Below are 16,102 nucleotides of genomic sequence, written 5' to 3' on the forward strand. Positions count from 1 at the left end.
ACACTTGAATTGGATCCTATCAGTTCAGTTCAGTCGCTCAGTCATGTCAGACTCCTTGAGACCCCATGGACTGCAGCACACCAGGCTTCCTGTCCACTGCCAACTCCCAGAGCTTGCTCAAACTCATGTCCATTGAGTCAGTGATGCCATCTAACCATCTCATCCTCTGTTGTCCTCTTCTCTTCCCACCTTCAATCTTTCCCAGCATCAGGGTCTTTTCAAATAAGTCAGTTCTTTGCATCAGGTGGCCAAAGCAGATCGTATCAGATACTAAGAAGATCCAAAACGCTTTAGACAAACTATCAGCTGATCTCCCAACTGGGGAAGAGCAGCAGAAGTGACCCGCTGCTAGGCACAGCCTCGGCCCACTCCACGGCCTCCAGGAGCCACCACACTGCTGCTGGAAGGAAGAATACAGACCCTATACCAGCCGCTGTTGTGTTCTATCCCTCCTTTTAAATCTCTCTGAGCCCCTGGCCTGCTGTTCCCTGGTCTGAGACTGGCATATCGCAGGCTGGACTTGGCTGACATCCTGCGTTTGGCTCGTACTGCGCTGTATAATTTTAAAACACTTGCAACTGCACAGTTAGGACAAGCCTGAGTCCTACAGAGCCACCCTCCTGACGCAGGCACAGCCCGCGTGGCCCTCTTTGGTTTCACACTCTGAACCTCCTTTCCCATGAAGCTGTGAGCTCAGCTTTGATGAGCCAACTTGTACGGGTTGTGTGTCAGTCGCCTGCCCATTTCCAAGATGACGGAAGAAACACCGAGGGGCTGATGATTTGCCAAAGATTAGAGTCCCGGCTAGCGCTGCCTCTTGTGCTTGGAAACTACTGTGGGACAGAGAGGTTCTCAAAATGTTCCCTGCATTTCCAGTGCAGCAGTTTTAACTGCTGGGTTAAACTGCTTGGGACAGAAGGGTGGCATCTCTGCTCCTGTCTCCTTGCCTGGGCTTCTCTCGGCATGGACATCATTCTTGTTCCTTAGCTCAGATTCAGAAGGAAATTGCCCAAAGCCAGGACTCCAAGCCAGATCTGCTTGACTCCAAAGCCTGCTGTGTACAGCCTGCTGCTTCAAACAACTACTTACCAAAAACCCACTGACTTCCTATCTGGTTACCGCCTTACCTGCTCAGGACTGTGCACTCTTAGCCCGAGCTCCATCTTGAACACACCTGCCCTCTCCCTTCCAGACTCACTCAAGGTACACTCAGAGTTCCAGGTCGGGGGACTTCCCTGGTGGTCCGATGGCTAAGACTCCGTGCACCCAGTGCAGGGGGCCAGTGTTTAATCCCTGATCAGGGAACTAGATCCCACATGCCGCAACTAAGAGTTCACATGGCACAATTAAAAAAAAAATATCCCGCATGCCAAAAATGAAGACCAAAATTCAGCATGCTGCAACCAAGACCCAGTGCAGCCAAATAAATAAATAAAATATATTTTTTTAAATTCTGGGTCAGGAAGGTATCCAGATAATCGTGCTGGAAAGCCCCTCCCCAGAGAATGAGCCAGAGACAGACGGTGAAGAATGGAAAAGAAACACACAAGCGCATCAACCTTTCTCCCTTCTCCAGGGCCGACCTGCACGGGGGCAGGTGGGAAGGGGCCGTGCCGGGCACCATCAGAAGGAACAGAAACGGTGTCCTCCAAAAACAGCCCAGCTGAGAGCCAGCCCTGCCATGCAGTTTTATCCAGTCCTACACACTCTTCTCACACAGAGGACAATAAAGAAATCAGACTGTCTCCTTCGTGACACCTACATGCATTTCTAGTTCCAACAATGAATTCTAGAAATGACATCGTTTCATATACAGAGCTATGGCCAGGAAGCCAAGGACTGGACAGCTAAGCCTGCCTTCCCCAGGAAACAATAGGTTGGGAAAATCTCATTGGCTCAGTGACAGTACACTTAAGGCATGCCTACTCTGAGTCAGGCACTGGCTTGGCCTCCGAGGTATAAAAGGATGGAGGTAGGCAGCTTGCCTTCAATGAATATGTCAGAATTTTCTGCCTGTAAATAAGAAATGCAATCCTGGTTCTCTTAAGCACAGGAATACTATAAGGGTGAGGTCATCAGTAAAGTTATTAAAATATATCAGATCACTCAATATTGATATAATAACACCATCAAATTAGTGGCTGATGGCACTGTCCTCAGAGGAGTTACCCTCAAATCCCATAGCATCAAAACAAAAACACATAACAAGCAGGTTACCCTGAAGATAAAATACTACTAATGTGGATAAGTATTATTAAATTCTAATGTCTGCTAGGCCAAGTTAATATGAATCCCTATCAATATTTAACATAATAAGTCCTAGTATGTGATTAAACCATAGAGAAAGGCAAGCTCCTGCAAAAGGGGCACTTTTCACATCATCCCCATATCACCCATATCATTATTTATCACCACAACACTTGTTATTACCTTCTGCAGACTGAGGGCTATCACGTTCCAAGACCATGAGGAATGCTCTTGTGACATTATCTCATTTACTTTGGAAAGTCAGTATCTATGGAGTGTTTCCATTTGATTTATGAGAAGATCAATTTCAGTAAATTACTCCAGGTCACTGAGTAAATGACAGAGCACCAGGCCTGCAACCGAGATCTGTCTAAATTCAAGGCCCAAGCTAATGCAGTGAACCGTATCAGCATCTGTGGGGCGTGTGCCTTGACTTTGGACACAGACAGGGGCTACAACACCCCAAGATGACTGGCACTGTACCTGGTGGCCATGCCCAGCTGTGACGGCTGCTCCCCGGTGCTGTGGCTCTTCCCTGCCAGGCACTGCTCTGGCTTACTTTCCTGGAGAAGAAGACGACAGAGAATCATGGACGCAGCAAAGGGAAACCACCTGCGTGACAGCAGGTGTTCCCTGAGGGGCTCCCTGAAGTCCAGGGCAGGGCCCCCATGCCTTCCCCAATGGCACACCCCACCCCCAGGGATGGAAGGGTCCTAGTTATTCCTTTGCTTAGCTGTTGTCTACAATCGAGCTGAGAAACATTTTTGACAAAAATAAGTCTGTTTTCCATAAGCGTTTGTGGCACCAAACCAAGGCTCCATAATCACGGCAGCTTATGCAAATGCTTTATCAAGGGCTGCTTGGATACGCGGGGGCTTTCAAAATATTTTCTTCTAATTGCTGATAGAAATGCCTGAAAATATTTTCACACCATATTTTGCTTGAGAAAAACATGGATGCATTCTCTTTTTCAATCCCGTGTGCTCTTAATAGAAGATGCTCCCTTAATGTACTGCCAGCGCTTTGGAATATTGAGAGCTCTGGGCCAGTCCTGCTTCTCTGGCTTAAAAAGCTCAGGCAAGTGATGGAATGTTTCAGAGTTTCTTTTTCCCACCAGCAAGGCAAGGGTGGTGACATGCAGCTCCTAACAGTGTCGGAAGGACCACAGAGATTCTACACATAAACCCAGAGACTGGCCTACAGCAGGCAGGGGAGGGAGAAAACATCCACCTGCCAGCAGACATCGCAGGAAGTCATCACAGGCCAGACGGACGTGTCAAGGGACAAAGGCTTTACAGTCACATCTCCTTATCTATAGTCATTCGATCTGCAGGAAGGTTAATGCATTTAATGTTGATAAAGAAAATGAGTGACAGAAACAATATAACATGGTGACTAGCTTAACATATGATGGGTCCAAGCTATTTTCAAAAATTCTTTAGTTTTTATAAGCAGGCAGATAAATGATGTGAAAAGAGGCCCAGTAATGTTTAATCTATCTATTGAGGCAGGTAACTTAGCCACTGCTATTAACAATTCTTTATTAGACTTGTTCAAAAATACATGTCTATCTGAAAAGTGTTTAGTGTTTTTAAAAGATATTTCATAACTCTTCACCATTTTATGCTGGCATTCCCCTCGATTCCAACTAATGAGACTCTAGATACTCTGCAAAAAAAAAAATAGGTCCCTAAAATAGCCTTCTGTCTAAATTCTAGAACGTTCTGTTCTCTAGTAAAGGAATCAGAAAAGCCTTTTCCACTTTAAGTCTCCTAAAGTAAAGTGAACGCTAGCTATAACATGTTCATACCCTCTTGGAGGAAATGAGGGTATAAAAAGCTCAGGGATGCTACCAGAAAACACCCTAAAATGGTGTTATCTTGGTAAAAACACTTCCAACAGACTCTTTCCCTTTGAAGTAATGAAATAAACAAACTGAGCATCTGAGCTTTTTTTTTTTCACTCTTGTAACAACCAACTCAGCTATTGTCCTCAGGGTTTTTTCACACTATATTCCAAGTATGATCAGCATTCCTTCTAATATCTGCTCTGGGTCCATCTGGGTCCTAGGGAGACCACAGGGATCAAAGCCATACGTGGTCTCTGTTTTCATGGAGTTTAGGGTCTGGAAGGGAAGGGAGGGTTAATTAAACAGCCACACTAATCAGTGTATAATTATAAATGCTGGCAAAATTTGTGAAGGAAAAGTTCACAGGCAGGGCCATGAGGGCAGAGAACAGCAGACCAGATCAACCTGCCAAGAAAGGGCCATTTAAGATGCTAGATAACTAAGAGAAAGGGATGAGAGGGGTCCTAAGGACACCAGGCAGAGAAAGTAACACATGCAAGGGTCCTGGGGTAGAAATGACACCACAGCAGAGAGGGCGGGGGAGGCGGCAGAAGAGGAGACTCTGCAGGGAACCAGGGGCCAGGATACACAAGGCCTGTGGACCATATTAAGGATTTTGGTCTCTAAGAATTGGGGAATCCACTAAAAGCTTTTAAGAAAGGAGTAATATAAATTGGACTGTTACCCTAAAAAGACCAAGGCAACTACAGAGAATGAGGAAGAAGAAAAGGCAAGAGTGGATACAAATGGACCATTTGCAAGCAATCTTAGGAAAAAGATGGCAGCCTAGATTTTTGGGGGTGAAGATGGAGAGAAATGGAAAATGGGAGCAACATACTGGATGATAAACTGAAAAGAGGGGTGAGGGAAAAAGGAAGTATTAGCTTACGGACGGACAGTGGTATCATTTTCTGAATGTGGTCTAGCAAAGGAAGAACTCTCGAGAAAACCATCAGTTTGATTTTAGAAATGACGAGTTTGAAGAGCTGAAGCATCCACATGGTGACATCTACCTAGCTGGGTATTTGATAAATTAATGTGAATTATAAAATACCTTCTTGGTTAATAAAAATGGAGTCGTTGTATAGGCGTGGGTGAGGCTGCCTGGGGAATAACGAGCAGTCTTTGAAGAAGAGAGGTTCCTAAGACAACCCTGTAACAGTAGTAGTATTAGTCGCTCAGTTGTGTCTGACTCTTTGCGACCCCATGGACTGTAGCCCGCCAGGCTCCTCTGTCCATGGAATCCTCCAGGCAAGAATACTGGAGTGGGCTGCCATGCCCTCCTCCAGGGATCCTTCCAACCCAGGGATCAAATCCAGGTCTCTCGCATTGCGGGCAGATTCATTACTGTTTGAGCCACCACCAGGTAAGCCTGAGGACCCACTTGTACAGCAGCTGAGCCAGAGGATAAACAGCCCCTGGGGCAGGGGGTTGGGGGACAGGTGGACACACTGACATGGAAGCCAAGAAAGAAACTACTTCCAGAAATAGGCTGAGAGGCTGGCAAAGGTCTGAAGAAAAGTATAAGCATTTATAGAAACAGAAACCAAAGTCATGTATATTTTAGACATGCTATTGACATGAAATGACTAACAGGAATCAGTCTACGCTATAAGTCTGCCTTGCTAAAACTGTTCTCATGAGCAACAGGAAGATATTTTACTTAAACATTAAAAAAAAAAAAAAAATCAGGTTAAATCTCTCTTTTCTATAGATGAAGAAACGTTCCAGAGCAGGAGTGACCTGACCACACTCTCCAAGCGGAGAGGTAACACAGCCAGGATGTGAGGCCATCTCTGCCCACCCATCCCGGTCCTTCTCCACCTCCCCTTGTTCTGCGCTGCCTTCACCTGCATGGTGGCAGAGCTGGCTCCTGGCTCAGTGTGACGGCTTTGCTCACTGACACGCAAGCCCTTGCTGAGCCAGGCAGAAACACTTGTGTTTTCCAAGCTTACCTCTTTGATTGTGGTGTTTCTTCCCCTCCATGAAAACCACCATCTTCCTCCCTTTCTGGGCATCTTATCCCTCATGATAGACTCCACCGTGGCCTGTTTTAAATGGATGGTAACATAAATAATGGAACCAAAAAAAGATCAACTTAGCACATTCAAACCAAAAGACACGCACATGCAAATTAAAGTAAGATTAAAAAAAAAAAGAAAGAAAAAACAAAGACAAATCAGAGAAAACACGACATACTATTTGTGGATTAAAAATTTTCGAGAAGCAAAACCTAATGGCATCCAAAATTACATTAAGGTAACTTAGGCATGAAGACTTAAGAAGATGTTAAAGGAATAAACAAATAACAAATAAAATACAACACAACAACAACAGAAAAAGAAAGCATTGAAAATCATTAGTGATTAGTCAGACAGCAAGTTTTCAAATTAAAGTGGTTTACTGATTAAGATACTGTTATTCTCAATAAGATGATTGATTATAAAATGAAAAATGAAATGATTAATATGAGGTACAAGGTAAAGTTTTAAACAAAAAGTAAAATGCATGGGATCTTTTTAGTAGATGTAAATTTCCAAATTTGGGCAAACTGAATATTCATAGATGCATTTGAATTAAAAGCTCAAATATTAAAAAAGAAAATCCATACTCTTGTCCTAAATAAATGCAAGTTGAATAGGAGATTAAATATTTATTAGTAATATTCTTTGTAAATCAGTTGTACTTCAATACATTTTAAAAAATAGTAACAATTTTCTACATATTTTAAAGAACAAAATAGTCACCTTGAGGCTAATTCAAGTACCAAAGTAAATATTATCTAATTTCCCTTCTTTGGTTTATGGAACTCTCAGGCACTAATACCTCAGCTAGTAATGAGAGAATTGTCTTTCAATCAAACAAGTTGCAGGTAAGTGGAAAGATAAATAATTCACGTATTTAGCCTGAAGTGTGCTTCTTTTTATCATTTAAGAATCCCTACCTGACACAAAAGAAAACCTGAATACACTGAACAAGCCCCCCTATTCATGAACAGGACAACTCACAAAGATGTCAATTACCCTACCCCTCCTATTTCTATTTCATCCATATATTAAACAAAATTCCAATTTGAAAAAAAAAAACCAGGATTATTTTCAAACCTAGACAAACTGGTTGTAAAGTTCATTTATAAAACAAACAGAAATGGCCAAGAAAACTGAAAATAAGTAGACATAAGCCTGGCACGTGTGTGTGCTATGCCGCTTCAGAATACTGGAGTGGGTTGCCATGCCCTCCTCCAGGGGATCTTCCCAATCCAGGGATTGAGCCCATGTCTCGTATATTTCCTGCATTGGCAGGTGGGTTTTTTACCACTAGTGCCACCTGGGAAGCTCAGGCATAAGCCTTACTAGATATTAAAATATATTTAAAACTTACAGTAATTAAAAGAATGCAATCTTGGGACATAATTTAACATATTACTAGAACAGAAGACAAAATCCAGAAATAACCCTAAATTCACAGGGGATGTAATGTAAGATCAAGTTGTAATTGCGTATCAATGGGTAGAGAGTTATATAATGAAAGGTATGGAGATAATTAGGGAGCCAACCATGACCCTCTCAGTTGACTCCCTGGGTGAACCACCCCTTTGGTTCTCACCATCACAGCCAAAACTCTGCTCAGGAATCACACTGCACTATGTTCCATGAAGGCAGGCTCAAGTCTGGGGGGAGAAACTTAGATTGTTCTGCACCACTCATGGCCATTCCATTGTGTTGCCAACAACCGGCTGAGAGGTGATCATGTGACCAAACTGTGGCCGATTAAATGTGAGAAGCCTGTCTCCATCCTTCCTATTTTGGACACTTATATGAGGAGCTGTTGGATAAAACAGTCATCTTGGGATCATAATGGGGAAGCCAGGAAAATCAGAAAGGCTCATCCAGCTTCATCCAGCTTCATCCAGCCTGAAACTACCAACCTCTAAGATTCTTATTATGTCAAATAATAAACCCCTGTTACTCCAGTCACTTGTAGTCATTCTGTTTCCTGCAACCAAAGCATCCTGATTCAATAACCAGCTGGGGAAAAAAAAAAAAACTGATTTCATTTCTGATACCTCAACTCATGACTTTCAAAATAAAATCAAGATGGATCAAAGATTTAAGAAAATGCTGGAAGAAAAGACAGGGCATATTTTCATAAGTTTTGGAAATGGGAAGCAAGCAGGGCCATTCCAAGATACAAAACCTAGCAGCCTCAAAAGATAAGATTGATGAAGTCTCTGCATAAAAATAATTTCTATTATTAAATAAATGCCAAAAACAGAGTCCAAAAAATTACTGACAACCTGTACAATATTTAGGCTGCCTACCACAAAGACTAATTTCTTTAAGTTTAGCAGTCATGTGTATTTCTTTTTCTGTGAACTATATAGCCTTTATCAGTAAATTTCTATTGCACTGGTCTTTCTTCTCACTGATTTATAAGAACTGTAAAAACTTGCCCTGGGCCACAAACACTGTACAGAACCTGCCAAGGACAAAACAGAACCCACTCTGGAGCATAGGCCCTCAGCTCAGTCCACAAAGAATACTCACAGATAAAGCTCCATGAAAGATACAGTCACGATCCCAAAGCATGTGCACACACGCACACACACAGCCACAAAGGAGAGAACGTGAGCTAAACAAAGTCAAAATAGACCTGCACGACCCTCAGGTATGAGATCTACCTGACAAGCCACAACATCCACAGCAGCACAAAGCCTTTGCTAAGCATGTGAAGGATGCAAGTGTGAGATGTGGGCTCTGCAGCCGAAAGAATGGAGCATTTGGAACAAAGACCCAATGCTGGAAAGCGATCAATTCCAGGAGAGGCCTGGGGAACCGGCAGGGGGAGGACACGGGCATGGTGGGCTGCTGCAGTGCATCTGCCTGTCACCCTGGCTCTTTTATGCAGCTGCTCACCTGCTCTCAGGTGCAGCCAGGAGCTGCCCACTTGCTCCTCCTTGGCCAATCAGCCCCTAGCCTGCTTCCTGGCTGAGCCAGGCCTGAGTGTGGGCACCTGGTGTCTGGTATAGTACTACCCTGCTCCCCTCCTTCATCCTTCTACCCTCATCACCCTTGGGCTCAGCATCCACCTGCTTTGCCCCCATCTGTGTCCCTGGCACGGCAGGTGCGGGGACAGGAATCCTGGAGAGGCAGGACTCGGTCTGGCGCTGCCTCCACTGGGAGCTTTTGCTTTGATGAGAGAAGGGAGAAGGACATTCAAAGTGCAAGGGAGACCCCTGCAGTTTATACCCATGAACTTCCAACCAGCACAGTGTAATTAACCTCATGGTTTCTAAAGAAAATGAAAGAAAGTGAAGTTGCTCAGTTGTGTCCGACTCTTTGTTACCCCATAGACTGTGGCCTACCGGGCTCCTCCATTCATGGGATTTACCAGGCAAGAGTACTGGAGTGGGTTGCCATTTCCTTCTCCAGGTTTCTTCCCAACCCAGTGATAGAACCCAGGTCTCCCGCACTGTAGGCAGACCCTTTACCATCTGAGCCACCAGGGAAGTCTAAAATAAAAGCTAAATTCCAATCCCCCAGATTCAGCGAGCCATCATTTTCATGTCCCTTTTCTTTCTCATGGTAAAGCTCACCTTTGGCAATGGTTTCTGGAAGGCCTGCATGGCCAGGAGCAGAGGCGCTGCTGTCGTCCAGTTATAGTATCTGACGTGAAACAAGGAAAAGCGGTCAGAAGACCAAGGCTCAGACCTCTAATGTCCCGAGAAGCGGTCATGTGAGGCTCTGGACGTTCAGAGGGTCCTTAAAGAGCCCAGTACTGTGGCAAACACCCCAGGTCAGCTGCCACATGCCCCACCCTTACAGAAGCCCTTCCTCCAGCCAAACTCCCAGCGGCCACTGTGGCAACAGGACAAACGACATGGCAGGTGACCCAGTGGCCAGCTGAGAGCAGCCCACGCCCCGCTGGGCATCAAGCCACTGATGTGCTGGAGCATTTCTTGCCCACACTTCAGGGAAAAGGAAACGAGGACCCTCAGTTAACACGTAAACACCTGTGGCTTCCTCTAATGGGGAAAAGTTTGCCAACAGCCTGTAAAAATACGTGCACATCCCTTGACCTCAGACAACAAAGCTTTCAAGGGACGGGTGCACGGTCTATCTTGTGATAGAGGCCAGGGCTGTGACGTCACATGTCCCACTGTAAAATCTGGTGCAGCCTAATGCAAGCCCCACAGGATCCAGTTACATCAACGTTCTAACCATATAAGTGATGCAGCATTTTGCCAATAGTGAAGAGACAATAATAGATTTTTAACAAAGACTTAGATTTATACATTTCTAAAGGTTACTGTCCAGGTCTCTATAGCAGAGAAGCTGAAGCTGAACGGGTATCACACGACGGCTGAAATGACTTTCGGGAGGAACTTACTTATTTCCGATCTTCACCACGAGGTTGGGGTCATCAATGAGGGCAGGGTTGTCCGCAAACTGCTGATATGACACGGCCTGTTCCAAAAATGCGTCTGTGAAGGCAAAGGAGGGGGGAATACAAAGAGGATTTAGTACAAACACCAGGCCTGTTTTCACTCCCTCACAAGTATCTTCTGAGAGTTTATGCCATCCAGCTATGCAGACAATCCTATCAAATTTATTTGTCAAGGGGCCTTCAGTTAGTTTGGGGGGCTGTGTCTGTGCAGAAATGAAGAGAGATGGGGGCAGTCAGAGGATGGGGGACAAGTGCACCCTTAATCAGGGCACATGTGTTTACACAGGAGCAGGCATGTGGCAAACACCATAAACACAGGCCCATGCAGAAGCAGACGACTGGAGCTCAAGGTATGGTCACCCGGGTCTGAAGTCATAGTCATTGGTGTGAACTTCCACACCCACCTCCTCACCAGTAGTCACGAGGATGGACAAAGTCATGAATGAAAGCTCAGTGACCTGCCTAAAGCAGGTGGGGACACCTAGGGTCTAGGAGTCTGGTCTAGGAGTCATCAGCTAGAATGGCTGACTGTACTCTCTGGAGGTCTCGGGGCCACCTCACCATGTAAATAGCATGAGATCCTAGGAAACTAGGGATAAAAATAGGGTGGGGGCTATGATTTAACTCAGATCACCTAAGCCAACCCTGAGACACCCTTCTGACACAGCCAGGAAGGGTCCAGGGCTCGCTCGGACACCCCTCCCTCCTCCAGCGTTTCTGTACACTTGCTACGCACTCTTTTCCCAGTGTTGACGTTGCCACCAGCCCCGGGCCCCACCTCACGGCCCCACCCCACTGCAGGACGGGCACAAGCTATGCTCAAACACGCCTGATGACCAGTGACCCCAGTGGCCTTGTTGTCGCCTGGGGCCGCGTGTGTGTGCGTGCGTGCGTGCGTGCGTGTGACACTGCGGTCAGTCAGCCAGCCGCAGCAACATTTGGGTGCTGAGCCACAGTGAGTCACGTGCGCTCCTTCATGAGCCCAGGACTTCGGGCCGGTGCAGCCGGCGGCCACCAGGGGGCGCTGCCGGCTCAAAGATGGCGGCGGCCCCGCGGTACCTTTGGTGATCTCCCGGTTGTCGCTGAGGCCCCCGCAAAGGGAGATGGCGATGGACGGCAGGTCCCTCAGGCCGTCCGACGTGCTCTCCACGCCGCTGTCGACGCCAGAGCTGCCCACGGACTGAGGGGACTGGTTGGCGGAGCGGGCTCCGTTGTCGCTGGTGGGTTTCGTGAGCCCAGAAGGGTCTCCGCTGGAAGGAGAGGAGTGGGAGGGGCTGTGAGGAGGGTTTCCCAAGCCTGGGGTGCGGGGCGCGGGGGGGATGTCTCACTCAGATGTCAGGTGACCCCGGCAGTCAGAGGGACAAATGGTGTCATCCCAGCAGACCCTCCCTAAGGCGCCATGGCAGGCACACGAGCTACATGAATGACCTTAGGAGGAAAAATAACCATTTTTAACCCCTACACTTCCCTGCGTTTTTCTCCCAAATACACTGGAATTGATGAAGAGAGAGAGCATGCCGTCCCAAGAGGCCACCGTCCTGTCACGCCCTCTGCGGAGCCAGGACTCCCCACAAATGATGGGAATCCCAGAAGGGGGCCCCCCGAGGTCCCAGGGGACTTGCCCTGGGGAGGGGCCGGGCTGTGCATAGCTGATCTGGGATGAGGATCACTGACCGCTGCAACAGCACCTTGGTGTACCTGGGGAGATGGCCTCGAGCCTGTGCCCCGACTCAAAAGCCGTCCCAGGAGCGGTGGACAGCCATGCCCCCACGTCTACACAGGGTTCGTGCTTTGACCGGTTGCTCCTCAGGGTAAAACGTGGGACTCCTGCAGCTTTTTCTCACTCACTTTCTAATCAAATATAAGGAAAAAGCAGCTCCCAGGTTAACATATACAAAACGATAGGAAGCATAAAAAGGGCTCTTACTTTTTGGGGAAATACAGGGCAGCGACTTCAGGATCCATGTCTGTGAGGTCATCTAAGTAGACGCCGTCAGCCCCCAGGTGTCGGCTTCGTTTGTCTGAAAGGGCACACGGGTCAGGTCAGAGCACCGTTCTTCAGATGCAACCTCACAGACTTCTAAGCCTCTCTAGAAAGAGCACTTGAGCACCGTGTGCAGATCTACTCAGAAGAGTCCACTGAGTGAGTCAGGTAGCTTCAGTGAGCCTCAGCTCCCCAGCTGGGAGGGGCCTGAGAGGTACTAAGCACTCAGCACACTGACACAGTGATGGTATTTTTAGTATTATCCGTACTGGTTTGTTATTATTATCACTAAACAGCAAAGCTTTCACTGAGCACTTCCACATCAGTACTCTGAAGCCTCCTGAATGACACATCGTTGGCCCCTGGGCACCAAGACTGCAGCCTTCCAGTTTACTGTGGCCAAAGAATTACATCATCGGTTCATACAGACTAGAACCACTGTGCACAAAGCCATGTGGCCAACAGATGGGGCTTCATGTCATTGGTCTGGACAGGCAGCCAGGTGGGCATTTGACTACATGTATGGAGCCCCCACATGCGCCAACCACTATACGAAACACCAAGGAAACAGGTAAAAAGACAGAAATATTCTTGACCTCACAGAGCACATATGTTCTAGTACGGAAGTCAGGCAAAAAAACAAACAAGTAATCATTGAAACAGTGACACACGGCATGCAGAAATTAGCACAGGGCGATGCACTAGAGGGAAACCAGGGGCAAGGAAAGCGGGGTGCAGACTGGCTTCATCATCAGTGTCTGGTGCAGTCCCAGCGTGGGGGACCCAGCATCCCTGGCCTGTACCGTGGAGGGCAGCGGGGATGGATCACTGCACCATCCCCGAGGCCTCCTTCAGGTTAGACTTTCTACAACTCAATTCTGAGAAAACACATATTCAGCAAAAGGGCAAGGGACTGAACAGGAGAGATGTCCTGTCTCCCCTCTGAAGAATCCTGAACTTTGGGGTGGGGGAGAGACTGTGGTGGGCAGAGCCCCCAGTGCACAGGAAGGCACTGGGAAGCATTGGCTTTCTCACCCTTTTTCCTGGAAGGCGAGTCTGTCTTGCTTGCAGCTACTGGGGCAGTGTTGGCAGAAGGGGCTTTGGGCTCCTCAATCGTGGGTAAAGGGGGGGCCGCTGCTCCCAAGGCCTCGACATCGTCTTCGTTCACAAACTGTATCTCTGTCTGCGGCTTGTTCTGCTCCAGCAATGGCTGCACCGGAGATGCCCTGACCAGTGTTGGCGACTGGTCACTAAACGCATCTGAAGATTCACTGTGGATGGCTTGGAAGTGCATTTTATCACAGATTTTCCTGCTGTTCAACGGGCTGGACTCTTTCAGCTTGTGTGGCGAGGACTGGATCAAAGGGGTAGGGAGGGAGGGAGAGAGAAAAGGTCAGAGAAGAGTCGAGTCAACCAAAGGGCCCTGGGCAGGCACAACTGTACAGGACACAGTGAAGCCTTAGCGGGTGGGAGGGGGTGGCGCACCTGGTGACTCCCATACCTGCCGAAAGGTCTGGAAACCAAGGATCGTGTTTCCAAAGCAAATGAACTTTCATAGAAAACAAATGGGAGTGAGTGAGTAGGTGAGTGAATGAGACCACCAATCTAACACAAGTGTCCAGCGGGAGAAAGGGGAATATATTCACACCACAGGGCGATCAAGGTGCTGAAAGTGAATTATGACACATGGTAACAGGGCGAGCCTTGCAAAACTAAACTCTGCTATAAAGTCAAGATTGGGTTTATCATTATTGGGGGGGGAGGCGTCAGAACAGTAATTGCAAAGGGTCGGGGGGCTTTCAAGTTCTGATTTAGTCCTGGTCTGGGTGCAGGTCACGTGGACACATTCACCTGTGTGAAGTGTGTGAAGATGTTTCCATCTTGGCACTCAGGATCTGGGTGTTTCTCTGTATGTGTGTTACAGTTCAATGAAGTCCACCCCCAAAACATAAGTGAACAAGGGCAGATTTGGTGGCTGGTTCCCATGAGTGGGAAAAGGGCATTTCTGACGCTAACTCTCCAAGGAGTTTCCAGTTATGGAAAAGATTTATCCAACAGAAATCAAAACGCAGCTTGTGGGCTGGAAAGTGGGGAGCGGGTATGCATTTCTGCATCTGATCCTACAGCTTCAAGCACAGAAGAAAACAATGCAATAGTGGATCTGTGGCCGGAACTGTTTTGCCAAAAGTGATGGGTTTGCACATTTGTGCCGTTTCTCCAGCAACAGGTGACGTGCATTTGTAAAGATGGCTGGCTGGGTCAGCATGACCGCTTATAGGCAGAGAAATCAGCATTTTCCATGAAAGCTAAATATAACCTAGAAAGGGAATGAACCCACAGCTTCAGCCTCAACAGACCTACTCTCCAAAGAGCTGTCTCCTTGAGTTATCACAGAAATGCTTTCAGTCTTCACTTACTCATTCATTTATTTATTCACATCACAAAGATTTACTGGGGATACAAGAGGTGGTAGCATCTTCTAAGGGTCTTACAGTATTTACAAATACCAAGGCAATGGCACCCCACTCCAGTACTCTTGCCTGGAAAATCCCATGGATGGAGGAGCCTGGTAGGCTGTAGTCCATGGGGTCGCTAAGAGTCAGACACGACTGAACGACTTCCCTTTCACTTTTCACTTTCATGCATTGGAGAAGGAAATGGCAACCCACTCCAGTGTTCTTGCCTGGAGAATCCCAGGGACGGGGGAGCCTGGTGGGCTTCCGTCTGTGGGGTCACACAGAGTCGGACATGACTGAAGCGACTTAGCAGCAGCAGCAGCTTGAAATACCATAATATAGTTCAAGATTCTTTTAACAAATTGGAATATGAAATAAAATTTCTTGAAAGAAAAGATTGTGACCATTTCATGTCTTCAGAAACTACCTTTGATGGATGGCAGAAATAAGGAAGGAAAAAAAAAAAACCTACCTTTGTGGCTTGGGGCAGTTCTCCCCAGAGCCAGAGCATTTCTAGATTATTCTTCTGAATTGTCCTATCCGCAGATTTGCTGACCAGTTCTGAATCGCTTTTAGGTGTTGACGGTCGGGAAACTGAAGGACTTAAGGAAACACAAATGGAAGATTAAAGTGGGAAGAGAAACTTTGGAAATGTTTTTGTGCCCAGCATTCTGTGGTTCAGAGAACCTAGAAAACGGCCCCAACACACCACTGCCTTGCGACCACAGCTTTGTGACTATCCCCTCTGTGGCCACCAGGAGCGGACAGAACATGCGCCCAGGAGAAGGCACCCCCCATTTGGGTAACCTTGTCCCAGCCTGCTGCCAAATTCCAAGTAAAGATGAGAAGTAGCATTTAAAAGGGGGAAATGGAAAAAAAGAGATGAAATGGAAAAGGGAAGAAAAAAATTTGCTGCCATCTTTGCAGGCCTCTCTCTGATCTCAATGCTCCTGGCAAGCCCAATTTCCAAACCAAACTCCTCAACTCTCACGCAGCTGCAAATAGGTCCGGGCCATCTCGGACATGCACCCATCAAGATATGTATACATCTGCACCAACTTTGAAAACAAGGAAGTGGATCATATGTCAACTTTACCACAAATGCTGGATGCTACCAGT

The 16,102-nt window shown here is 47.0% G+C and overlaps 1 protein-coding gene across 15 annotated transcripts in view; it reads right to left on the reverse strand.

The window, feature by feature from the left end:
- LPIN1 (lipin 1) overlaps positions 1-16,102 on the reverse strand; it is a 130,223-nt gene that overhangs the window by 21,215 nt on the left and 92,906 nt on the right. For all 15 annotated transcript variants that reach the window (XM_061433280.1, XM_061433276.1, XM_061433289.1 and 12 more), the window contains 8 exons: positions 15,456-15,585; positions 13,563-13,881; positions 12,471-12,564; positions 11,603-11,793; positions 10,487-10,580; positions 9,693-9,762; positions 6,052-6,144; positions 2,731-2,810 (listed from right to left, as the gene is read on the reverse strand). In XM_061433280.1, coding sequence (XP_061289264.1) covers positions 2,731-2,810; positions 6,052-6,144; positions 9,693-9,762; positions 10,487-10,580; positions 11,603-11,793; positions 12,471-12,564; positions 13,563-13,881; positions 15,456-15,585 — 1,071 coding nt within the window. The remainder of the gene's footprint in view (positions 1-2,730; positions 2,811-6,051; positions 6,145-9,692; positions 9,763-10,486; positions 10,581-11,602; positions 11,794-12,470; positions 12,565-13,562; positions 13,882-15,455; positions 15,586-16,102) is intronic.

The sequence above is a fragment of the Bos javanicus genome, chromosome 11 (assembly GCF_032452875.1).
Source record: "Bos javanicus breed banteng chromosome 11, ARS-OSU_banteng_1.0, whole genome shotgun sequence".
NCBI classification, from domain to species: Eukaryota; Metazoa; Chordata; class Mammalia; order Artiodactyla; family Bovidae; genus Bos; species Bos javanicus.